Here is a 26,637-nt window from a genome sequence, read left to right on the forward strand (position 1 = left end):
GATGGTGCGCTGCTGACCTCACTTCGACGTTAGGGTCGGTGGGAGGAGTACTTGAAGACCTCCTCAATCCCACTAACATGCCTTCCAATGAGGAAGCAGAGCCTGGGGACTCTGAGGTGGGCTCTCCCATCTCTGGGACTGAAGTCACCGAGGTGGTCAAAAACTCCTTGGTGGCAGGGCCCGGGGTGGATGAGATACGCCCGAGTTCCTTAAGGCTCTGGATGTTGTAGGACTGTCTTGGTTGACACGCCTCTGCAACATCGCATGGACATCGGGACAGTGCCTCTGGATTGGCAGACCGGGGTGGTGGTCCCCTCTTTAAAAGGGGACCGGAGGGTGTGTTCCAACTATAGAGGGATCACACTCCTCAGCCTCCCTGGAAAAGTCTATTCGGGGTTCTGGAGAGGAGGGTCCGTCGGATAGTCAACCTCGGATTCAGGAGGAACAGTGTGGTTTTCGTCCTGGTCGCGAACAGTGGACCAGCTCTTCACCCTTAGCAGAGTCCTGGAGGGTGCATGGGAGTTTGCCCGACCGGTCTACATGTGTTTTGTGGACTTGGAAAAGGCATTCGACCGTGTCCCTCGGGAATCCTGTGGGGGTGCTCGGGAGTATGGGGTACGGACCCCTGATAAGAGCTGTTCGGTCTCTGTACAACCGTGTCAGAGCTTGGTCCGCATTGCCGCAGTAAGTCGAGCCCGCTTCCAGTGAGAGTTGGACTCCGCCAGGGCTGCCCTTTGTCACCGATTCTGTTCATAACTTTTATGGACAGAATTTCTAGGCGCAGCCAGGGTGTTGAAGGGGTCCGGTTTGGTGGACTCAGGATTGGGTCACTGCTTTTTGCAGATGATGTTGTCTTGTTTGCTTCATCAGGCCGTGATCTTCAGCTCTCTCTGGATCGGTTCGCAGCTGAGTGTGAAGCGGCTGGGATGAGAATCAGCACCTCCAAATCCGAGAGCATGGTCCTCAGCCGGAAAAGGGTGGAGTGCCCTCTCAGGGTTGGGGGAGAGATCCTGCCCCAAGTGGAGGAGTTCAAGTATCTCGGGTCTTGTTCACGAGTGAGGGAAGAATGGAGCGTGAGATCGACAGGCGGATCGGTGCGGCATCCGCAGTGATGCGGGCTCTGCATCGGTGTGTCGTGGTGAAAAGGAGCTGAGCCGTAAGGCAAAGCTCTCAATTTACCAGTCGATCTACCTTCCTACCCTCACCTATGGTCATGAGCTATGGGTAGTGACCGAAAGAACGAGATCGCGAATACAAGCGGCTGAAATGAGTTTCCTCCGCAGGGTGTCTGGGCTTTCCCTTAAAGATAGGGTGAGAAGCTCAGTCATCCGGGAGGGGCTCAGAGTAGAGCCGCTGCTCCTCCGCATCGAGAGGAGTCAGATGAGGTGGCTCGGGCATCTGATCAGGATGCCTCCTGGGCGCCTCCCTGGTGAGGTGTTCGGGCACGTCCCAACCGGAGGAGGCCCGGGGAAGACCCAGGACACGCTGGAGGGACTATGTCTCCGGCTGGCCTGGGAACGCCTTTGGGATTCTCCCGAAGAGCTGGAAGAAGTGGCGGGAGAGGGAAGTCTGGGCCTCTCTGCTTAAGCTGCTGCCCCCGCGACCCGACCTCGGATAAGCGGAAGAGAATGGATGGATGGATGGATGTTTTTACATTTAGTTTACTATTATGCTGTGCTTTCTATGGTATAGTTAACTATATTTGTGCTTAAAAACAAAAAAAATATATATTTAAATACAGTTCATACGGTCTGGAATGGATTAATTGTATTTACATACAATCCTATGGGGGAAATTACTTCGGTTCACGACCAAATCGGGTTACAACCAGAGTTTTGGAACGAATTATGGTTGTGAACCGAGGTTCCACTGTATTACTGTCAAGACAAAATTACAGGCATTTTACGAAAATACAAATCAGTATTACTGAGAGATAAAATTAAAGGCACACAATACAGTGACACATATTACAGCCACATACAAGGTCCCTTGCCATTTAATACAGACTGTTCATACAAATGCTTATGCACCACTGTTCTAGCTCCCGTTATTTTAACGGGCTTAATGTCTAGTAATAAAAATAATATTAATGCATGCAGTTACCACATCCTCCCTTTTTAAGGCCCCACCACCAGGTTTTCCATACACTATTTTTACAAGTATAACTTATGAATTTATTTCATGTGATTATTAAAAGTTGTAGCTAAACTCGTACCTGACTTACACAAAGTTGTGTGCTCTGTTCAAATCATAGGGTGCAACTTGTGTTCAGTTTATGAGATCTAATTCAGACACTGCCAAATAAGTATCTTGTGACAAAAGACAGGATTTTAAATACTTTAGTATTTAAAGTAGTATTTACTTTTACTGTGTCATCCTTTAATGACACAGTAAAATATTACCACACAGTACACTGAACAATTTTATATGCTCCGCATAGCTATCTTGCATTTCAACTCTACAGTTCTCCCTTTACTTTGAGAACTCAATTATAAAATGAAAATTCCATACACTGAAGACATGGCAACAGCTTTAACCAAATAAAAGAAACTACACAGAAAGAAAAGTCAGATCAGTAATTTGCAAATTAACCTAAGCATTGGAAAAACTCTTTTTATTAATGTTAAGATTATTTCCCAATTTTCTATCTTTGGTTCATTACTTCAATGTTAATACAAATTTGAAAACAAAAAAGTAATTTTCAAATTAAATTCAATTCCAAATGCTAATAATTATTCAATTTAATATCAGCTAAAACAAAACCTTCAAAAGGCCAGTATTGCCAACTTGCCAACTGATGATAACAACAACAACTTACATCACTTTTTTTTTCATGCATAGAAGATTCTTCTTGCTCTTTCTGTTCCATATTCAGACTTTGAATATCTAATTGAAATAACAATAAAATTCAGTTTTCAAAAATGTAAATACTTTTCATATACACTGTATAACTTTGACAAATATAGCACTGTAAGCCAGACACGTCAATTAATTGAAAATAAGTAGAATGTAAGATCAGTATCAGAGAAGGACTTCATAGTATACATAATTCTAAAGCAAATGTCAAATCTCTGTTAAATTCAGAAAGACAATATGAAAGTATAGATAAAATGCTTGTGTCACCTCACAGTTAAATATGCTGGGGGAGGGTCAGAAAAACAAAATTGAATGAAATGTTATTTAAATTAGGTGGTCAGCATGGAGTGAGGAAGACAAATGCAGAGTTAACAGCAAGACCTGGTGAGCAGCTTATAAATGTTCACTAGATACAAGTAACCTTATAAAGAGAAAAAAGTAAACTAAAGAGTACTATGTACCAATATTATGGCAACTGAAGAAAATCTTACACTTAAAATGGTGTGCATCTTCCTGCAGCTAACTTTATCTATTATAGTGCATATTTTGGACGTAATTGTGCCATCGTGTACTTTAGTTAAGCAATCCTAATACTATAGGTGACATGCACTTTTTCAGTTTTCATCAGATTTTCCGGCGGATGGATGGATGGATACTTTAATAATCCCAAGGGGAAATTCACATGTAGTAGTAAAAGTAGTAAAAAGCGTCCAGGGAACGAGTCCACGTAAAAGAAAGTGATAGGAGTGATCAGTAAAATAGAGAAAAAGGTAGAAAAATGAAAGTTGTACACAGAGCTGCTGAAAAAGCTGACACTCGTGGAGGCACTGGATGTATGGTGCATGCAATAATCATGTGTTGTGAAGCCAAAACATGACATTTTATAATAAATATGCCTCATTTTGAAAATAACAACAACAACATTTATTTATATAGCACATTTTCATACAAAAAGTAGCTCAAAGTGCTTTACACAATGAAGAATAGAAAAATAAAAGACACAGTAACAAAATAAAATAAGTCAACATTAATTAACATAGAATAAGAATAAGGTCCAATGGCCAGGGTGGACAGAAAAAACAAACAAAAAACTCCAGATGGCTGGAGAAAAAAATAAAATCTGTAGGGATTCCAGACCATTAGACTGCCCAGTCCCCTCTGGGCATTCTACCTAACATAAATGAAACAGTCCTCTTTGGATTTAGGGTCAGAAGAACAGAAACAGCGATGACAGAAGAGCGATGTCAGAGAAGAAAACAAAGACACATATGACCAGTTTTCATCCAATCATCAGTTACCAGCATTTTCATGAACATCGATTGCTAAATGAAACGCCGTCTGGGACATTCATCCTTGTCATCTGTAACTTTTTCTAAAGACTATATATATACCCAGACTATATATCCAAACTTTTCTATCAGTCTTATTTTCTATTATTCGTTGTTTCAGTAGTATTATCATTATTCCTGTAATAAATACCATGCTGCTTTCTACTTTCTATGCTTTGTCTTAATGTCTATAGAGTGACTGAAATAATAAGGCACATTCCTTTGAGCACCTGGTGTAGCCAGAGATTTGCCATTACCTCTGTGCTGCGAGTGAGAGCTCCACTCAAAAGTAGGGAACAGTACGTAAAGTAAGGTATTCTTGGCTGATTAATGGCCTATAGTCAAGAGTGCTGAGCCTTTGTATGTTTAAATGTATTCTTGTAGACCAAAAGTAAAATTTAGGTCTGAGATATCATTAAAATATCGTATGTTGTTTGTGCTGATAATAAGTAAGTCTCTTGAAGTGCTGAGTGACAGGCTGTGTTATTCCTAAAGCACTTGTGTGGTTTAAAGTGCTAGAGGTTAATCAGCGTGTGTGTAATATTCATGGAGCACTGCTGTGGTTAGGGTCTGTGAGTATGCGTATAGCTATGTATGTGTGTATTCATCTTAAAGTGCAACAGTAGACCAACCCGATAACAAACTTGACTAGTGCACTTACCCTTGAGAAAACAGGTAAAGGGTAAGTAGAGGGAAATACTACGATTATACAAATACATATACACAATGTGTGCATAAGATCAATATTGTTACATGCACACAGAACAAAGAAAATCAAGTTCTAATCAATCTGCTACACTTTGGCACTCTCTGGAACTATGTATTACTTTACCTCAAAACCTCTGCCTTCATACCTGGATATTTCTATTTTCCTTACCTCCAAGGTTTAATCAAGCAAATCTATTTTTTTTTGTTCTTAACTTGCCTTATACAATTTCTTGCATTAGGCAGCGGCCCTGGAGCAATTGAAGGTTAAGGGCCTTGCTCAAGGGCCCAGCAGAGTAGGATTTCTTTTGGCAGTGATGGAGATTCAAACCGGCAACCTTCGGGATACCAGCGCAGATCCTTAGCCTCAGAGCCACCCAATTGAGTCAATACCTCCATCAGTATTCACAGAGTACCTGTGGCTCAACCATTCTCATAATTATTTTTGAAAGAAGGAAATTCTATAAGTGGTCAGTGTCTTACTCAGGTGTTTACATTACATATGGCATGAGGGCCACAGCGTTATTAGTAAAATATTGATTATTCAGTGTTACAGAGTCTTACCAAGTCACATTAAGCACTTACTTTAAAATAACTGAATACAAGATTGATTTTAAATTATTTTATCTTGAACACTATTTTGAAAATTATTATCAGCAGCGTTTGAACAAATCATGTTATTCAAGGCATTTTACAGCATCAGTAAGACTTGTACTAATTAAAAAAAAAAACAATTTAAGAAATTTGCGGAAAAACAAAAGAAATCTAAGAAAATACAGAAAAGAAACAAAACATTTAATGCTTATTACAACTGTAGAATATTGCCTATTTGCAGAAAAAAGTAGAATGCTGCATATCCATAGGATGAAATCTCAATGTTTTCACAGAGCCCTCAAATAGACACCATGAATAAAGAATAAAAACAGATGGATGCATAAGTATATAAAATACTGTTGCTAAGCATCGTGTTAACTTGTTAATATGAATATTTCTTTTATTTGTATACACAACCAAACTCAGTAAAACAATTATAATAGAGTATTAGTAAGACCACTGTAGTATAGCTACAGATTGAGCAGTAAAGGTGTGTCAACACACTGGAAAAACATTCATCTATATTATAAGATATATAAATGGATGTCATGGGAAACCAATTCCTGATCCTGAGGTACAGAAACCAAGACAAGAGCCAATCATAGATAAGCCACTAATTTTGTGAAAACCACACAATTATGCTAAAACTTTAAATAAATATAACACATGTAAGGCTTTTCTTACCGGTGTGTTTAATTATCTGCATCTGAATGGTCTCTGCTGGCTGAGGTGCTTCATTAAACTGAAACAGATAAATACAACATTAAGGCAATCTCTGATTACAGCAAGTGATTATCAACATGTTTGAATTTCTCTGAATGTGTGGATTAGTTGTGTTGATACTGACAAATTTTGAAAATTTCAGGTTGATAGCCCCATTAGAAACATATTTACTAAGAAAAACATTGACACATTCAATACTTATTTTCCCCACTGTATACATATACACACACACATACAGATAGATAGATAGATAGATAGATAGATAGATAGATAGATAGATAGATAGATAGATAGATAGATAGATAGATAGATAGATAGATAGATAGATAGATAGATAGATAGATAGATAGATAGATAGATAGATATAAATAAGTTAAAAAACTGACCTCTGCAGAAGCTTCAGAATATAGAACATTAACTTCTGCTTGTTTATTAGTTTCTAGAAATAAAAAAAATATATATATTCAACACAATATATTGAAAACACTTCCTTACAATTTGCAAAACTAGTTATTTATATTAAACATTTGACCAATGGATCAATGAAATGCACTGGCAATCATAAAAATTCACATTCTCTTATAGTGTCCCTTTCTAATAAACTCTATTACAGTATTAAAAATGTTTTACACTGAATATTTTCAGGTCTTCAAATTAAATCTAATATTAGAAAAAGGGCTGAGCTGAACTAATAAGACATTTTTTAAAAGTTATTTCACTAAATCTTACTTATTTACAGAACACATGGACAACTTGCCATAACTGAAAGATTCATGCAGTTTGTTCTGTATCAGGTAACTGTTAAGGAGAATATTCGCTTATTCAGCTACAAGCTGAAGCTGAGTTATGTAGCAAAACAATAGTCCAAAACACAAAAGAAAAACCACATCAGAATGTTAAAAAGAAGCAAAATTAAATGCTGGGCTGGCATATTCCAATTGTAGACTCAAATTCCGACAAGCCATAGCAAGAACTGAAACCTAAGTTTGCTTGAAAAACTACCAATGTTTCTGAATGAAAGTAGTTACATATGGAATTCCTCCGCAGCCATGTAAAAAAAGACACGTCGAACTGGACTGATTGCAGTCATTGCAGCTAATGGTGGCCAAACACATTAACAAGCATAAAGGTGCAATCAATTTTTAACCAAGACCCAGCTGATGTTGGGTAATGGTAAAAAAGTGTTAATTAAAGTGGCCTTTATCTATTATAAGGGTCTAAAATCCTTTATGTCTGGACCCTTTTGTTACTTTTCTGCTGCTTGCTCTTTGGATTGGAGTATTTGTCCGATAATTGGGAGAAGTCACGTTATGAAGTGAATACCAAGTACAAATGCACAGTGCAGCACAGACAAAATATGAATACACACAAAATAGTGTTAGCACATGGTTAGTACTCAACAGACCCATGCTGCATTTCCTACTGTATATACTGGTCTCTAAAATGGTTTTAAGCTGTAGAAAAAATATTTTGATTGAAAATGCCATGAAATGTTTGCACCAATATTGGTGAAATATAATATTTTTCATTAATGTTTAATTTCACTCAAATTAAGCATTTGTCCATTCTTTGTTTAAAATACCATGAATTTAATTTCTGATAAAAACACATCATTGAAATAACTTGAAATAGATATAAAAAAAGATACCAGTATGATTTTGTGATTGAAAGGATACCACCTACTGAGACATTCACTAATCCTACTCAGCTAGATTATCCAAAATAACAAGAAGTCAAGGTACATGGAGGAGTGTTATTTGGAAGTACTGCCTACCTTATTTGGCTAGTTAATTTCTGTCCTAGTTATGGATTATCCATAACAAAAATCATCTTTGAACAAAAGATTGCTTGTAAGTGTATCAAAGTAACTTGTGTCAAAGGTCAGTGAAAATTTTGTGGTGATGTCATCTGATCCTAGGCTGTTTGTTCTGGGTACTTTGGGCTAAAGAGGCGCTAAGAGGTCTACTAATGCTGACACAGATGGATGGAAAGCCAGCTAAACAGATCTAAAAGACCCAATCATGTAGTGAGGAGTAGTGGAAATGACAAACAGATGCCTCTGTTAACAATGTGCTAAACTCTCTCTTCTGTAGGAGCTTCTCTCATGTCTATGGGAATGTAGGGGTTCAAATGGATCCTTTTAAAAACCTCAGTATTAGAGTAAGATTCAAGGAGTTATTGTCAAAAGGTTGCAGCAATGAAAGTGAAGCAGTTGATTGCCAGTGAATGGTGAAAGCCTGAATGAAAGGGTCTCAGAGGAAACTAACTAAACTCAGAAGGCACCAAAGTAACTGCAAACACAATGATTAAGATGAACTCAATGCTTAACGTAAGTTCAATTTGTTCTCTGCCCATCAGGGGTACATTTATATATTGCATGTTCTGAAGTATACACAGATTAGGTTTTCTATCCTACAACACAGACAGCTTCACTTGACAAAAATGCACAGTTAACCTTAAGGGTTGGCTGGGAAAATACATGCTTTGGAGGACCACATTAGGGACTTGAAAGTGATTAAGCAAACCAAAAATTGGACTGACTCCATTGGTTTGCTCAGACAATTCGGCAAATTCTGATTCAGCTTCAGTTTCTCCAGACCCCACTGTAGTCAGTGCACGGCCAAAACCAGCAGCACTAATTCAGCCACTGGGTGAGCGGGCAACAGTGAGAAGGGTGTCTAAGAAGTCAAAATTTAGTCCCTTGGCACCTAGGTCACAGCGCTCAGCAGCATGCATGACAGCAACAAAGTGAACATAATTAGTAATAACATAGTACAGAATGTTAGATTCCCAAATTATGTTTATCCAGCAGTTAAAGTTAAATACTTTCAGAAGGTATCTGAGGACCTCCTGGCTGACAATGAAGTGTCTACCATAGGGCTGGTTTATATTTCACGCTCAGAACACATATGTGCATGCATCATGGCTGCCACACGTTCCCAGAGTTTCTGGGGGGCGCAGTGTGTTCAAGTTGGAATGCGACGTCAGAGTCTTTGTTTACTATCAAACATATGACAGCAAGCCACTCTGCAGATGGATCAATATGTGTGCTTTGATGTTTGATGAATGGTTCTATGTGGTGAAGCAAATCATCTTAATCAACTTAAATGCTGACATACAAATGTATTCGTGGTGCTTTTCTTCATCTCTTTCTCGTATAGACAATAGAAGCGTCGCATATTCCCCATTGTAATGACGCAATACATTTTAAAGGTCTCATATACCATCTTCTGTGACATTTTTTTTTTTGGAACTTCACAATAGCATCAGAATATATGGAAGCGTATTTAAGCATAGGGACAGTGTGACAAAAAAGGTCTAGTGGAAATTTCAACTTTCAAACTGTATAGTTTACTTGTCAATAAAGTAGAACATCATAAACGTCATCTTAAAACCAACCCAGTTGTTAATTGCTATATGCTTCTGGTAACCCAGTGCAGCAGCAGGCAGCTACTGCCACACAGAACACACTAAATTTATGATATTCCAGCTCTCTGGACATTTAAAATGCTTACATTTATAGATATCACTTTCATGATTAAATGTGTTAAAGAATGTTTGTTACATTTTGATGGATGTAATCATTAAACATCCATCCTTTTTTGAGATATTGTGGAGTTTAAAATGCCGCATACTGAATAGTTACTGTTGGAAATAAAGTTGCTTTTGGTAAATGATATGTATTTATTAGAAAATCTGATTTGTTTTTTTCTCATTGAAACCTGGCTTAGTAAATCTGACAATATTCATTTAGCCAATGCTTTACCAAATTGTTACACATTCCTTCATGAATCAAGACATACTGGCTGAGGAGATGGCCTTGGAATAGTTCTATTTGACAAACTGCAAACCACCTCTGAAAATTAAGCCAAATTTACATCCTTTAAGACACTTGTATTAACAGATTCCAGCACAATTGTTGTACTACTCTACAAACCACCAGGGCCATATTCAATGTTCATAACTGAATCTGGCAGCCTTTTATCTGAGTTAGACACAAATTATGAACGTGTTGTGATGATGGAGGATTTTAATATACAGTGGTGTGAAAAACTATTTGCCCCCTTCATGATTTCTTATTCTTTTGCATGTTTGTCACACAAAATGTTTCTGATCATCAAACACATTTAACCATTAGTCAAATATAACACAAGTAAACACAAAATGTAGTTTTTAAATGATGGTTTTTATTATTTAGGGAGAAAAAAAATCCAAACCTACATGGCCCTGTGTGAAAAAGTAATTGCCCCCTTGTTAAAAAATAACCTAACTGTGGTGTATCACACGTGAGTTCAATTTCCGTAGCCACCCCCAGGCCTGATTACTGCCACACCTGTTTCAATCAAGAAATCAAATAAATAGGAGCTGCCTGACACAGAGAAGTAGACCAAAAGCACCTCAAAAGCTAGACATCATGCCAAGATCCAAAGAAATTCAGGAACAAATGAGAACAGAAGTAATTGAGATCTATCAGTCTGGTAAAGGTTATAAAGCCATTTGTAAAGCTTTGGGACTCCAGCGAACCACAGTGAGAGCCATTATACACAAATGGCAAAAACATGGAACAGTGGTGAACCTTCCCAGGAGTGGCCAGCCGACCAAAATTACCCCAAGAGCGCAGAGACGACTCATCCGAGAGGTCACAAAGACCCCAGGACAACGTCTAAAGAACTGCAGGCCTCACTTGCCTCAATTAAGGTCAGTGTTCACGACTCCACCATAAGAAAGAGAATGGGCAAAAACGGCCTGCATGGCAGATTTCCAAGACGCAAACCACTGTTAAGCAAAAAGAACATTAGGGCTCGTCTCAATTTTGCTAAGAAACATCTCAATGATTGCCAAGACTTTTGGGAAAATACCTTGTGGACTGATAAGACAAAAGTTGAACTTTTTGGAAGGCAAATGTCCCGTTACATTTGGCGTAAAAGGAACACAGCATTTCAAAAAAAGAACATCATACCAACAGTAAAATATGGTGGAGGTAGTGTGATGGTCTGGGGTTGTTTTGCTGCTTCAGGACCTGGAAGGCTTGCTGTGATAGATGGAACCATGAATTCTACTGTCTACCAAAAATCCTGAAGGAGAATGTCCGCCATCTGTTCGTCAACTCAAGCTGAAGCGATCTTGGGTGCTGCAACAGGACAATGACCCAAAACACACCAACAAATCCACCTCTGAATGACCGAAGAAAAAACAAAATGAAGACTTTGGAGTGGCCTAGTCAAAGTTCTGACCTGAATCCAATTGAGATGCTATGGCATGACCTTAAAAAGGCGGTTCATGCTAGAAAACTCTCAAATAAAGCTGAATTACAACAATTCTGCAAAGATGAATGGGCCAAAATTCCTCCAGAGCGCTGTAAAAGACTCATTGCAAGTTATCGCAAACCCTTGATTGCAGTTATTACTGCTAAGGGTGGCCCAACCAGTTATTAGGTTCAGGGGGCAATTACTTTTTCACACAGGGCCATGTAGGTTTGGATTTTTTTTCTCCCTAAATAATAAAACCATCATTTAAAAACTGCATTTTGTGTTTACTTGTGTTATATTTGACTAATGGTTAAATGTGTTTGATGATCAGAAACATTTTGTGTGACAAACATGCAAAAGAATAAGAAATCATGAAGGGGGCAAATAGTTTTTCACACCACTGTACACATTTATGTGGAGTCCAACACTTTTAGCAAATGTTTAACTTATTTGTTAAATTTAGTAGCATTTTGCCAGATTGCCAATGGCCTGATTCATAGTTATAATAACACATTAGATCTAATTATTACTTATGAAGTTAAGACTGAAAATGTAAATATTACACATTTAAATTATTTCTGATCACTACTAAATTACATTTGACTTGGTTCTGCCCATAGCACTACAGTCTGCATCAAGATTTGGAGAGACTGTGAGAAATTCAACCATAACTGTTGAAAGCGATTTGGATCAACTAATAACAAATAATAATAAAATTCTGAAAGAGGCTTTGGATACAGTAGCTCCAATTCAAACAAAACTGATTTAAGCACATAGAAACTCAGCCTGGTTTAATGAAAATGCTGGAGCACAGATGGAGAGCAACAAAGCTTGCAGATTTTGCAAATTGCAGGGACACAAGTGCTACAAAGTACAAAAAAGCTTTCTTTATAGCCTGCTCGGAATACTATTCTAAATAAATATATAACAACAGTAATATTTCTTATGAACTGTTTACAACAGTGGATATTCTAAAAATGGGAATTCTAAAATACAATGCAAAATACAGTCATTACCAGTGCAGAATTAATGAACTTGTTTAATGACAAAATTGACAATATACTATCCTATGTCACCTCGCAAACTCAATATTAGATTAGCAAAACTGGTCTCATCTTGTGCACACCACTAAGGTAATTTTAATTTAGTAATAGAACAGGAAGTCATAACTATAATTTCTAAAATGAAATCTACTACTTGTTCTTTAGATATAGTACCAACCAAACTAGTAAAACATTTAATAGATGTTCTGGCTTTTTCAATAGTTGATTACTGAGTTCCTGATTAACTAAAAGTGTCACAGATCAAACCAATAATTAAAAACTTGAGATGGACCACATATTTAAGAAAATGTACCCTCTGTTTCTTAAAAAAAAAAGTATGACGCCACCAACGTTCAGTCTCAATTTATCTGATGAATTCCATTCTGGCTTCTACTCTGGTCATAGTACAGAAACAGCAAAAACCCGTGGTGTGAACAAAATTCTGATATCCTCTGATGAAGGATATTCTACAGCAATTATGTTTTGTTACATTTAAACATAATGTTTGACACCACTGACCATTATATTATATTACAAAGGCTGGAAAATTACATTCGGCCCACACGCACTGTGCTTGCCTTGTTTAGCCCATCTGGAGACTTGTGTCTATACAATGATTTCTTTTGCTTTTTGTATGAATTCTGAACAAACATTTTCTTTACATTATACTAGGTTTGCCTTTGGTTGTTCCAAAGATTCTTAATCTCTGTCTATTTTGTTACAACACATTACAGCATAATAATGGTTTAACACCAATAAAGATTAAAATGGTGTTCAACTTAAACTCCATAATTTAAGAAGCAATTGATGCTGATCCTTGACCTGAATTTAAATGGATGTTGTTGTAGACAGCACTACATTTTCGCCTTTCACTACTCCATTTTCTGGATTGTCTACAGTAGCATGCCATTTACACATGTCGTTGACCTACTGAACATTTCTGAAACAGTACAATTGCCTGTGGTGCAGTACAAGGAAGGTACATCAAGATAAAGCAGTATTCCTCACTAATTCTGCTTAGCTGCATCAGTAGCTTATTTTGTGCCATGCATGATATGACTGCCTAAAATTAATGCATAGCAAGATTTAACCTGCCAGCCATGTCACTAAGCACCTACAACGCTAGGTGCCAGATTTTAAGAATGTTTTACACTTATATAAATATTGTTTTCCCAAAATATATATTTCTAAGATAACCTTGAATTCAAAATCAGTGCTATCACATCAGGAGCAATTGGTTGTACTGTCCTATACCACAAAATATTTTTTGCTCACCTGGAAGAATTCCAAACTACCCTGTATAACTCAATAGGAAAGCAATGTTCTATATTACCACAAAAATAAATTCTCTTTATGAGGATTTGTGCAGAATTGTATTCAGTTTTTGCCAAGAACACGTGAATTTAACTCCAAGTACAGTACTTTAAATGCTTACCTTGCTCTCCTTCACTGTTCTGAAAATGTATTTCTTCTTCTTTAGAAATTTCATTTTTTTCCTAGTTATTCAGAATAGAAGGAAATTTAAATAAAGTTTAAATACAAGAGAGAAAAACATAACAGATGAATGTATTCATTCAGTCATTTATTGAAGCGACATACATCATTGGGGTCATAGTCCTTCCCAAGAACATCAAGCACAAAGCAAACTTTAAAATCTCAAGATGTGGCAAGCACAATGCAGGACATGTGCTCACATCAGTGTAAGTCACATTGGGTTTACCTTGCAGCACTGGCTACAGTAAGAAAGACAGTTTCACTTTTCCAGAGAAGAAAGATAATTTCATTGAACACTGGGGTGTTGCATTTCTCATGAAAGGGTCTTAGTCTAGCTCACACAAAATGATTAAGTTCAAATTTCTATTATGAAATGGGTTAGACAGTATTTACTATTAAAAATCTGAGAACAGGCTGCATGTAAACACCTTGTGTTTTAAATAAAGAAATGTAACACCCATGTGCATGAGCTAAAAGCACATGACTTAACAGATGGTTTAATTGTACAGAAACACCTCAGTACTTATCAAGTAAAAATAGTAAGTAATCACTAACTGACTCCACAAATTGCGCATGCATATCTTAAATACAAAACTAATTAACTAGCAGACAGCATGCACAACAAGGACCTCATTCATAAAGTTCAAGCATGACTTGCATGACAGGGGCTATATTTGCCTGTACCTTGAGATCTGAAGGTTTCATCACAGGTTGCACAACTTTCTGAATGGTACAAAGGGCATGTGGAAATTCTGTCTCTTGTCTCTATACTTAAATTTTAGCGCATTTTACTAGCAACAATCCTGACTGCATACTTTCAAGCAAATCAGAGGGCCCATGGAATATTCTGCCACACATCTTAAGATTAAAAAGTATTTTGGAATAATAATAGATATTGTTTTTTTACATGTTTTAGGAAAGGCATTTGGAAAACATTTGACTTTATTTTTTAAATATAAGAAATAAAAAAGAGAGCTCACAGTGTATGGCATCAGAGGGGATCCTTCAAGATGTCCTAAAGCACCTTTTTTTTGTAGATTACTGCTTTCTGTTGCTACAATTTAAGAAAAATGTAAAGTTCACCAAATACAAGTTATTAAAAAGAACTACAATAGACCAAAGCAAGATTTTAAATGCATATTAACTTTAGCTTATTTTAGAAGGTCACTTTAAGCAGCAATATATATATATAAATAATGTTTCAAAAGAATGAAATTTGAATAAATAATATTTGTTAGTTCATCCTTTTTCCATATCTACTTACTCAATATAGGGGGAGGGTGGCCAGAATCTACTCTTTAATCATCCAACATAGAGTAGTATCAGTCCTGGATTAGTGCAACTACATTAAGGAATGTGTAGGTCATCTGACCACGTACCAAACCCAAAACAGAATATGACAGCAAGATTCTAAGAGTTAACAGCTTGCGTGATAGGTGTCTCACAGAACAGTTGGTGAAGTAATCAAGTAACACTTTCAAATGCAAACAGTAGATTTCAAGCTGCAGGTTTGACCGGTCAAGTGGCAATAATAAAGCCATTACTAAAACTGAAAAATGCTAGAGTCAATGTATTCTGAAATTAAAGCACTGAACAAATAAATGATTGGAGATAAGATTTTGCACAGCTGTTAAGCTATGCTTAAAGCTGCTGTCCTTTGAGGAACCTGTCACACAAGTGGTTGACTCTCATAAGCAAGTCTTCTAATTCTGTTGAGGCTTTGAGTCTGTCGGATGTCTTTATGTTAGAGATTCCTACAGTTTCTAAGATTCTTTTGGTGATGTACAAAGCTGTACTCAATGACACCTTAGCTTTCTTAGTAATTTCTGTTAAGACCCACACTTAAGGGTTATAATGGTCTGTCTGCCTTTAATTGCTCTTTTCTTGTCTTTTTCTTGTCATTATGATAGCAGTATATACAGTATTGTCCAAATAATGCTCCAGTGTGTTCTAACACTGCTTTTATACAGACAGATGGTTTGTAAGTAATCACAAAAATTGGGAGACTGCAGGAATTTTGCTCTAAAGGCTTATTTACCTTCCAATGCTACTGAAATTCTGTAAGTTGTTAAGTATTACATGTTCCCGGAAAAAGACCTTTTTGTGTAACTCTGAAAATTAATTTTCAGTTTCTGGTAGCCCAGACTTTTTAAAAAACACCTCTGCCAGTTTATTGCTTACCTTTGTACCATTTAAGGTTATTCGCTGGACTTGGGCTGCTTAAATTACAATAAAAACTAGAAAAAATGTAGGTGTTTAAAAAAGTTTGACCAGTGGTATATGTGCACACACACACAGATATCTACTGTTTATGTAAATTTACATGAAGAATTTTGAGAACTAATTTTCCACTTTAAAATACCTGATACAGAAATATTACACATTTTTGACATAATTAAAACACAATTGCAAAATTCCTTAATCTATAAACTCAAAACATCATTCAAATGAACCCATCCCTATAAAGAAATAGATCCAGTAAATTGATGATGTAGAATTTTGAGTGCTTTGATTTGTTTACTTTGACAAATCCCATAGAATTTACTATGTATTTCTTTTTTTTTCCCCTGCATTTAATGACATTATTCTAGAAAGTACATTTACTTATCTTGTCATGTTGAAGTACCAAGATTTTTTTTTTGGGAACATGAACATATACTCGTATATTTAGGCATGTACCTGCTGTATTCTGGCTCCAAGGGAGTTGTAATGATTACTATAAGGTCATTTGCTTTATAAAATGATAGTAGTTTTCTTTCATTTAAATAAGATCTTTTAATGTTATTAATACAGAAATATAAGTAACACTGTATTTTTCAATGTTGGTGACTTTGCCACATACAGGAGTGATTTACTTATTTGTATACATACCACACTCAACTTTCAGGAGAGATTTAGTAAGTTTAGGTGATCCTGATCTGTGAGAGCTCTTCTTTCCATCAGCATTATCCTTTACTGTGTCCTTAATTGACTGCACAGGGTTAGAAAAAGATGTTTTAAACACACACACTTGTCTTTTAAATATACGTTTAATATGCACAAATAAAGCATTAAAATATTAATAAGGAAAAAAGTTAATACAACTTAAATATGTATTATTTTCAAAACAAATCACTAAGAATGAATTCTGAAAAAATATAATTAATACATCATTCTTGCACTGCAAATTTAACCAAGTCTCCGTGATCAAACCTTTGATCCAGTTTTCCATATTTGATCCATTTACCTTAATCTAAATAATAGTATTTAATTAGAATCTAATATGGTCATTTTTTTGAGTATCAAAAATAAATGTAACCACGTACCATTTACTTTATTAATATCAAGTTAAACTTTCATGTTTAATACTATTTGTAACCTACCAAAACACACCGTGTATATGATGGTACTGCTACAATTTTATAAAATTAGCTACTATTGGAAAATGTATGAAATATTAGCCAACAATCCCTTCAAACCTCTGTGTCTTTTTGGTCCTGTGGTGATGGTTTAAATATTTCAACTGGGACTTCTGCAAACTCGGTTTCACCCAATGCATCTTCTAAGGAAAATTCAAAATAAAGCATATTACAACAAAATCAGGGCAAGAAAGCTTTCCATTTTCTGGATTTTTTTAAGATAACATAGAGAAGTAGATGGAACAAGATTAATTATATTTACAATAACTAGCTATTAAACAAATAAATATTATGTGAAAATAAAAAAAAATTGCAAAGTATAAAAACATTAATTACCATTGTCAATAGTCCATTCAGTAGCATTGTCCTCATTTGTGAACTCTTTTATTCGTAATTCCTCTTCTTGCACTTTGGTGTCCTTAAATTTATGTTCAACAAGTAACACATTGGGATCTTTAAAAGACATGTTTTCATCTGATACTGATTTAGTATTGTACAACTGTTCTGTTAAACATCCTGGTGACAAACAAGTTTTGTTATAGTCTTGTTTCAAACTAAAATCACTTTGTTTTTCTGAAAATTGGCTTACTGAACTGTCATTAGACACTAATATAGTACTTTCCTCATGGGTACCACCAAGATCCACTGGCTGAGAAGGAACACAAAAATATGCTTGAGAAACTGACTTCTGAGCTGGAATTTCTGTGTCCATTGAAAGCAGAGTTAATGCAGCTTCTTTAGTCTTTTGATCAGCACCTTCAAAAGATGATTCAGAAAATTCTTCAGTGTCTTCCTTGATCACTGTGTTATCTATACTCTCAGAAATATAACTGCTTTCATTTTCTCTGTAGCTATTTTCAGAATCCATTACATTTATAGCTGTATCTTGCTGATCCTCTTGTTCATTTACCACTTGTGAAGAAACTTCAAGTGTCTTTTCAAATTCCATTTCTAAAGAAACATCTTTAATAGTATATTCAATGTCCCTTTTATCTATTTGGCTCAAACTGCTACACTCAGCTGCAGCATCTTTGGCAATCAAAATAGAATCTGTTTCATTTGAAACACTACTTTTAGTTTCTTGTAAATCTATATATAAAAAGCCATCTTCTCCAGTTTTCTTCTCCTGTGTCAGATTAGATTCAGTAACCATCATAGCTTCTGAGTGAACGGTCAAACCTCTCTCAGACTCAACAGCTGCTAAATTACTTGCCAAATAAGTTGTGCCAATTTCAGGTTCCACAGAACAGTTCCCATCTGGTGTTTTGATAGAAACATTGTCCAGCTGGTCAGGTTTTGACGGAATAACTAGTTCAGAGCTTCTAAAGTCTGTGTCAACAATCACAGACTGATCAGCATCATGAGAAAGAGTATCTGATGTTTCCTTCAAAGGAGCTACAGTGAGAAATTCAGTACTACTCTTAAACGAGTTTGCCTTGTCTGACTGATCAACAGAAACTATTAATTCCACTTCATGGTCTTTCCTTTCACAGTCTTCCATACCGAATTTCACATCTACTGATGTGTTGTTAAACTGACAGTCAAGTCCAGTTTCTTCACTATCCAATTTAAATTCAATCGATTTCTCTGCACCACCTTTTTTATATTCTTTTAGAATGTCCTTTCTTTCTTTGAATGTATCAATTTTGTGGCCAGGTTTAGTACCTTTAACTTTTGACTCTACAATTGATAACTTTTTTTCTGTCTTGAAATCTGATGGAGATTTGGAATCTAGTTTATGTTTTATTTTGAATACAGACTTCTCAGTTTTAAATCTTTGGCTACTATCTTTCTGTAAACTACTAGATGATGGCTTCCCCGTAATATCAGTTTCAGTTTCTGAAGCAGATTTTCTTTCTGTAAAAAGGTCACAATTTTTGGATTTTCGCTCTAGATCAGAGACTGAATAGGTTTTTGATTTGCAAATGTCTTGTGAAAACTGATCACCCTTTGATCTATATTCAGGACTTGCACAATCTCTTTCATTTGCTTTGGATTCTTTCACATCATGCCTAGGTTTAAATCTTTCAGAGTGTTTATCATCTGAGTAACTCTTTGATCGCTTTTTGATAAATTTCTCCATTTTGTTCTTTTTTTTCCAGTTTTCAGATACGAAGTCCATTTTGGAATGTTCTTCTAAAACACTTTCACTTTTGGTCTGGTAGTTATATCCAATCTCTGTATTGACCAGAGACTTGCCATCACTTTTTACTAATGGCTTACTGTTTTTTGCTCTATATTCTGTTTTAGTGTGCTCAGGAAAAACAACTTTCACTTTTTTTGTTCCTTCTCTATGTATAACCTCTTCAGATTGATCTTCAGAAGTTGCAGCTTTCACATCTTTAATCAATATTGATTTTTTTTCTGCTTTAGCTCTGCTCTTCAAATCAGATTTATCATCTAATGACAATCTAGACAAATGATTGACGTCTTTCTGAACAATCTCTTGATCTTTATTTTCCAATGTAAAATATTCATTAGTACCCTCCACAACTTTTGATACTTTTTCACTCTTGAATTTATGTTTACCTTTATCATCTGTCAAAAATTTTTCCTTTTCATTTTTTTCCTTTGAAACTTTAAAGTCTTTCTTTTTTCCAAGGTCCGTTTCTGCATCACTATCTTTTTTTAGATATTTCTCAGACTTGCGCTGTCTGAAAAGGTCTTCTGAACCAGATTCCAGATCTAATGCAAATGCATGGACCTTGACTCTTTCCACTACCTTTTTAAGGTCTTTTAATTCTACTGAGTCAACTGCCAACTCATCTGCTTGCGAGGAAGATGAAATGTTGCTTCCTGACCTCTTTCTCCGGTGTTCATGCTTGCTTTCATCTGTAGGCAGGATGGACTCTGACAGCCTTCGCAAAGGCTTAAGAAGCTGTGATTTTGAACAAAAAGGCTTTGGATCTCTACATGGCGTTACATTTTCCTGTAAAACAAATAAATGACATAACATTAAAACGGAGAAAACTGCCAGAATTAATGTTATTTTTAGATCTGGCTATGTATACAGTATTTTTACAATATCACTTCTTTCTCATTCCAATTCTTTTTTTGCCACATGGACAGATAAGTGCCCTTCCAATCTGTACTAAAAATATTAAAATTGCTTACAGCCATTATCATTTTGGTCTTCAACACAGATTCCAGTTGTATACCTGCATGTTTTTGTCCTAAAGAATTTATCAATCCAAAGCCAATTGTTATCTTTAGATGGAATCCATTAAAAACATGCTTAGAATTTTCTATATAAGGTGTCAAAGAACTAGTGCTAGAAAGACCGGTCTAAATTCAGTGCTTCTCAAACTGTGGTAGGCTCCCTCTAGTGGTACGCTGGGAGTCTGAGATGTTTTATAAAGCTGTTTAGAATTATTTTTTTTTTTACATAAAGATTACATGAACAAGCCTAACAATTGGGAGAATTAGCTAAAATTGTTGACAAGTTGTGATGGCAAGCACAGGAAGCAAAAATGTTGGTTCAAAAACATTATAATTGTGACTGCAAATAGGAATTATCAGAAGTGGTGTGAATATGTTGCACAGCACAGAAGAAACTTAAGTTCATGACAGTGAACCTAACACAAGTGTTAGTAGCAATATTAGCAGTGCCAGTGAAGCTTTCACTGCACTAAATAGCAAACGATGCAAAACAATAAGGAAATATGACTCCAGGTACATCAAGTTTTGATTCTTTTGAAGTGGGACAGAAGATGAGCTCAGGCCGTAGTGTGCCAAGTGTGATGATGTTCTTAGTAATGAATGTACGAAACCACCACAACTCAAACGGCATCTTACAACCAAGCACACAGTGCTGAAAGACAAACCAGTCAATCTTTTTGTAAGAAAATGCGAGGATATAAAGCAGTCCAAGTCAGCGATTTGTTTTTCTGCTACACTCATAGCTAAAGCAAAAGAAGCTTCATATTGTGCCAGTCTAATCATAGCGTAAGCCATACGCAATTGGCGAACAACTCTGTCTACCATTAGCCAAAGAGATAACACATCATGTGTAGGGAGAAGGCTGCCAAACAGGTAATCTTGCTACCGCTTTCCAATGATACAGTGTCGCTGAGAACAGGAGCCATAGCAGATGATATTAAAAACATACTGAATGAACACATTAAAAGTAGTTGCTATTTTTCCATTCAGCTCGACGATACTGTAGATATGCCAAGTGGCTTGTTTATAGCAGATATGAATATCAAAGCGCAGCTAAAGAGAATTTTCTGTTCTGTCAGTCAATTCAGATGAGAACTAAAGGTGAACATATTTTCTAGCTCCAGAATGCATCTGTTCATGAGAATGGACTTGATTGGAAAAAGTATATTGGAGCCTGCAGGTATGGCATTGGGACTGTGACAGGTCGCGACAGTGAAGTAGTATCCCATATTCACGAGTTGGCACTAGAGATATGATGGACTCGATGCAGCATCCATCGTGAGGCCCTCAGACTGAAGAAAATGCCCAAAGAACTTACATATGTACTAGACTCAGCTGTTTAAATTGCATAGGTGATGCATTCCCACCTATTTCATGTGCTCTATGATGAGATGGGCAGCAAACATGTTCAACTTCTGCTCCATACAGAATTAAGGCAGCTTTCAAGAGGAAAGGTGCTTTTGAGGCTTTTCAAATTGCACAGAGATGTCCAAATATTCTTACAGGACAACAGCTTGCTCTTATCAGATGTTTTGACAACACTGTGTGGCTCAGTCAGCTGGCTTATTTGTTGGACATTTTCTCTTGTTTAAACGAGCTGAATTTGGGACTATAGGGACGCACCATCAATGTCTTTTATGTGCTAGAAAAAGTCAACACAATCCTGAAAAAGATGCAGTTATTTGAAACCAAGGACAAGACAGGTGAAGTTTCAGCTTTCCCAAATTTAGAGAATTTCCTGCGCGACAACGACCTGACCCTCGCTCATGAAGTCAGGGACAACATCATTGTGCACCTTGTCTCTCTCAGACAAGAGTTCAGTGAACATTTCTCAGCAATCACAGAAGTGAACAACTGGATGAGAAACCCATTTATCACATGTTCCAAATTATTAAAAAATAAAAGAAGGAAAAAAGGGGGTCAATTTTCAACCTGCTTTCCACGATTTCAAGGATTTCTTCATGACTTTTAAAATTGAAATCACATAACGCACATTCCAGAGCCTAAACAGAATGCTCAGAAATCAAGACTGTTTGATTAAGTAAAGAGTATACCTACAATGGAAAATAAAATGATTAAGTACAGTTTTAAAACAAAATCTAGAATACCTTATATTATACTCTGATAAGGTAACAAATCCCAGCAGAAGTTGATTTCATTTCCGCCGCCGCATCCGAGTGGCAGCCTTTCCAGCAGCTCCGTATATGACTTTATCTTTTTACCTTTTTATCTCTATTTTTCTCTATTTCACTGATCACTTCTACCACTTTCTTTTATGTGGAATTGCTCCCTGGACACTTTTACACATTTTTACTATTTTACTATTTGACATGGATTGTTACACTCCGAGAATCGCCTATTCAAGTAGTCAGCTTAAAGCACTGAGAAGAAATGCTTATGCCGGTGTGGTTCCTTATTTACCTGACGAGGTAAGAAGACGATATCGGGCAGCCGAGCGGCAAAGATAAAAATAAGATTAAATGAGACAACTTGAGAGAAAATGGCGTTATAAACCGTGGGTGCCTTCTGTGATCCTGGGAAATGTAAACTCACTACCAAATAAGATCACGAACTGGCTGTGCTGGTGAAAAATGTCAGAACCTACAGAGAATGCAGCTTGCTGTGTTTTAGTGAAACGTGGCTAACGTATATCATCCCAGATGCTAACGTGGAGCTACCCGGGTTTAGCACAGTTAGAGCGGACAGAGACGCAAGTACCTGTGGAAAGAAGAAAGGAGGAGGACTCGCTCTCTATGTCAATACAAAGTGGTGCAACTCAGGACATGTAAGCGTTAAAATCTCCACTTGCTGCAGGGACATCGAACTGTTGGCCGTAAGTCTGCGCCCTATTACTTGCCCAGAGAGTTTGGACACGTGATTGTTATTGTTTACATCCCCTCAAGCGAACGCGGAGATGGCGAGTGACATCATCCATTCCGCAGTTGCTAAGTTACAAACGCAGCACCCTGAGGCACTTGTGCTAATCGCTGGAGACTTTAACCATGTAACGCTGGATAAAACATTACCTGCCTTCTCCCAGTATGTGGATTGTAACACTCGGGGAAACAGGACTATTGACCTACTGTATGCAAGCGTTAAAGGCGCATACAGGCCACCCCACTGCCTGCGCTTGGGAAAGCAGATCATAACCTGGTTCTGCTTCAGCCTCAATACAAACCAAGAGTGAGGCGCTACCTACAACACACGCTCATTCAGGAAGTGGTCCCTGAGGCAGAGCAGGCTCTGAGAGACTGCTTTGGAACTACAGACTGGGATATATTGCTGAGTCACATAGTGAGAACATTGAAGAGGCTGTTGAATGCACAACTGATTACATCAACTTCTGTATGGACATTGTAGTTCCAGTAAGAACAGTATGCTGCTATGCTAACAACAAGCCATGGATTACAAGTGACATCAAGGGCCTTTTGAACCAGAAGAAAAGGGCTTTTAAAGGTGGTGATAAGCATGAGCTGAAGTGCGTGCAGAAGGAACTCCGAGTCCAGCTCAGGGCGGCGAAAGAGCAGTACAGGAGAAAGCTGGAGCAGAAGTTGCAGAACAACAGTATGAAGGAAGTGTGGGATGGGATGAAGATTATCACTGGCTGCAGCTCGCGGGTGCCGCCATCGAGACAGGCGTGGAGAGAGCAAACCAAATGAACAACTTCTTTAATAGGTTTGATCACAGTAACCCACTCTCACCTCGAGTACTGCATCCTCCAACCATCCTTCTGCTGATACCAGCATAGGTGAGACATCCCCACCCACAATTACAGCAGCCCAGGTGAGCAGAGAGCTGAAAAGACTTTGTGCCAGCAAAGCAGCGGGTCCAGATGGTGTATCGCCACATTGCTGAAGGCCTGTGCGTTGGAACTGGGGAGTCCTCTACAGCGCATCTTCAACCTGAGCCTGGAACATGGGAGAGGCTTTGGAAAACATCTTGTATCACTCCTGTCCCAAAGGTATCACGTCCTAGTGAGCTGAATGACTTCCGGCCTGTTGCTCTGGCGTCACATCTGATGAAGACCATGGAGCGGCTGCTGCTTCACCACCTGAGGCCACAGGTCCGTCAAGCCCTCGACCCTCTGCAGTTCGCATACCAGGAGAAGGTGGGAGCGGAGGATGCCATCATCTATATGCTTCATCGATCCCTCTCCCACCTGGACAGAGGCAGTGGTGCTGTAAGAATTATGTTTTGGACTTCTCTAGCGCCTTCAACACCATCCAACCTCTGCTCCTTAGGGATAAGCTGACTGAGATGGGAGTAGATTCACACCTGTGGCATGGATTGTGGACTATCTTACAGACAGACCTCAATATGTGCGTCTTGGGAACTGCAGGTCTGACATTGTGTGCAGCAATACAGGGCACCGCAGGGGACTGTACTTTCTCGGTCCTGTTCAATCTATATACATCAGACTTCCAATATGACTCGAGTCCTGCCACGTGCAAAAGTTCGCTGATGACGCTGCTATTGTGGGCTGCATCAGGAGTGGGCAGGAGGAGGAGTACAGAAAGTTAATCAAAGACTTTGTTAAATGGTGCGACTCAAACCACTTACACCTTAACACCAGCAAGACCAAGGAGCTGGTGGTGGATTTTAGGAGGCCCAGGCCCCTCATGGACCCTGTGATCATCAGAGGTGACTGTGTGCAGAGGGTACAGACCTTAAATATCTGGGAGTGCAGCTGGATGACAAATTGGACTGGACTGCCAATACTGATGCTCTATGTAAGAAAGCTCAGAGCAGACTATACTTTCTGAGAAGGTTGGCATCCTTCAACATCTGCAGTAAGATGCTGCAGATGTTCTACCAGACGGTTGTGGCGAGTGCCCTCTTCTACGCGGTGGTGTGCTGGGGTGGCAGCATAAAGATGAAAGACGCCTCACGCCTGGACAAACTTGTTAAGAAGGCAGGCTCCATTGTAGGATTAAAGTTGGACAGTTTAACATCTGTGGCAGAGCGACGGGCACTAAGCAAACTCCTGTCAATCATGAAGAATCCACTGCATCCACTTAACAGTGATCATCTCCAGGCAGAGGAGTAGCTTCAGTGACAGACTTTTGTCACTGTCCTGTTCCACTGACAGACTGAGGAGATCGTTCCTCCCCCACACTATGCGACTCTTCAATTCCACCCGGAGTAAATGCTAACATTAATTTTATTTTAATTTTTTCATTTTATTACTATTTAATTTAATATTGTTTCTTTGTATCAGTATACTGCTGCTGGATTATGTGAATTTCCCCTTGGGATTAATAAAGTATCTATCTATCTATCTATCACTATTAATATTAAATCTGTTGTAATCTTCATTTTACTTTGTGTAAAAACCAAGCATTAACTGTTTAAAGTTACTTGAGTGTGCATGACAAAGCCAATATAATTATTGATTACAATATCAAGTAAGTACAATTACATGGAATACAAATTGGTACCAAAAATGCAACACAAATATTGTTAGTCCTGCCAAAACTATGCTTATTCTGAATCTGTTCATAAAGAAAATGCAAAGTCAACAATGCTAACATATCTACGAATGAAAAACAGCAGGACTTTTTGTAAAAAAAATATATATATATATATATATTCAATGATTATACATTACACAAATTAAAGAGCAACATGCAACAACAGATTCTTCACACATGTAAAGAATTTTGCATGCAGAGCAAGGATTTTAAGATTACCTCAGTTTTCTTAGGAGTTTCTTTAGAGTCTTCATCTGCATCATACTTCCTTCTTCTACTGAAATCATCCTCCTCTTCTTTTCTAAAATATTCAATACAAAGTTTGACTACTTTGAATACATTTCATATATAAGGAAATATGACTTCAGATTTAAAAATTATGATAAATCATTTCATAAACTGTCAAAAGCTAACTTGTTTTTCCTAATAACATACAATAGTCTACCTTAATTCTACAATGGGAAAGTCATGCTCAGAAAATTGATGGATTGATCACAAATTTAAAAATTACAGCATTACATTAATCATCACAGTCTAGCACCAGATCAATTAAGATTCAGGGATAGCAATCTGTCCAGTTCAACTTCTGTTTTGGTGCAGTTGAAAGTGACAACAGG

At 37.4% G+C, this 26,637-nt stretch overlaps 1 protein-coding gene across 3 annotated transcripts in view; it reads right to left on the minus strand.

Moving 5' to 3' along the window:
- Window positions 1-26,637, minus strand: part of bod1l1 (biorientation of chromosomes in cell division 1-like 1) — a 153,161-nt gene that overhangs the window by 89,227 nt on the left and 37,297 nt on the right. For 2 of the 3 annotated variants that reach the window (XM_039751505.1, XM_039751504.1), the window contains exons 9-17: window positions 26,240-26,321; window positions 17,727-20,319; window positions 17,451-17,533; window positions 16,864-16,963; window positions 14,973-15,046; window positions 13,934-13,994; window positions 6,593-6,645; window positions 6,168-6,225; window positions 2,819-2,886 (exon numbers count right to left, since the gene is read on the minus strand). In XM_039751505.1, coding sequence (XP_039607439.1) covers window positions 2,819-2,886; window positions 6,168-6,225; window positions 6,593-6,645; window positions 13,934-13,994; window positions 14,973-15,046; window positions 16,864-16,963; window positions 17,451-17,533; window positions 17,727-20,319; window positions 26,240-26,321 — 3,172 coding nt within the window. The remainder of the gene's footprint in view (window positions 1-2,818; window positions 2,887-6,167; window positions 6,226-6,592; window positions 6,646-13,933; window positions 13,995-14,972; window positions 15,047-16,863; window positions 16,964-17,450; window positions 17,534-17,726; window positions 20,320-26,239; window positions 26,322-26,637) is intronic. The other variant, XM_039751506.1, reaches the window with a different exon arrangement.

Source organism: Polypterus senegalus, chromosome 4 (assembly GCF_016835505.1).
Source record: "Polypterus senegalus isolate Bchr_013 chromosome 4, ASM1683550v1, whole genome shotgun sequence".
In the NCBI taxonomy this organism is placed as follows: domain Eukaryota; kingdom Metazoa; phylum Chordata; class Cladistia; order Polypteriformes; family Polypteridae; genus Polypterus; species Polypterus senegalus.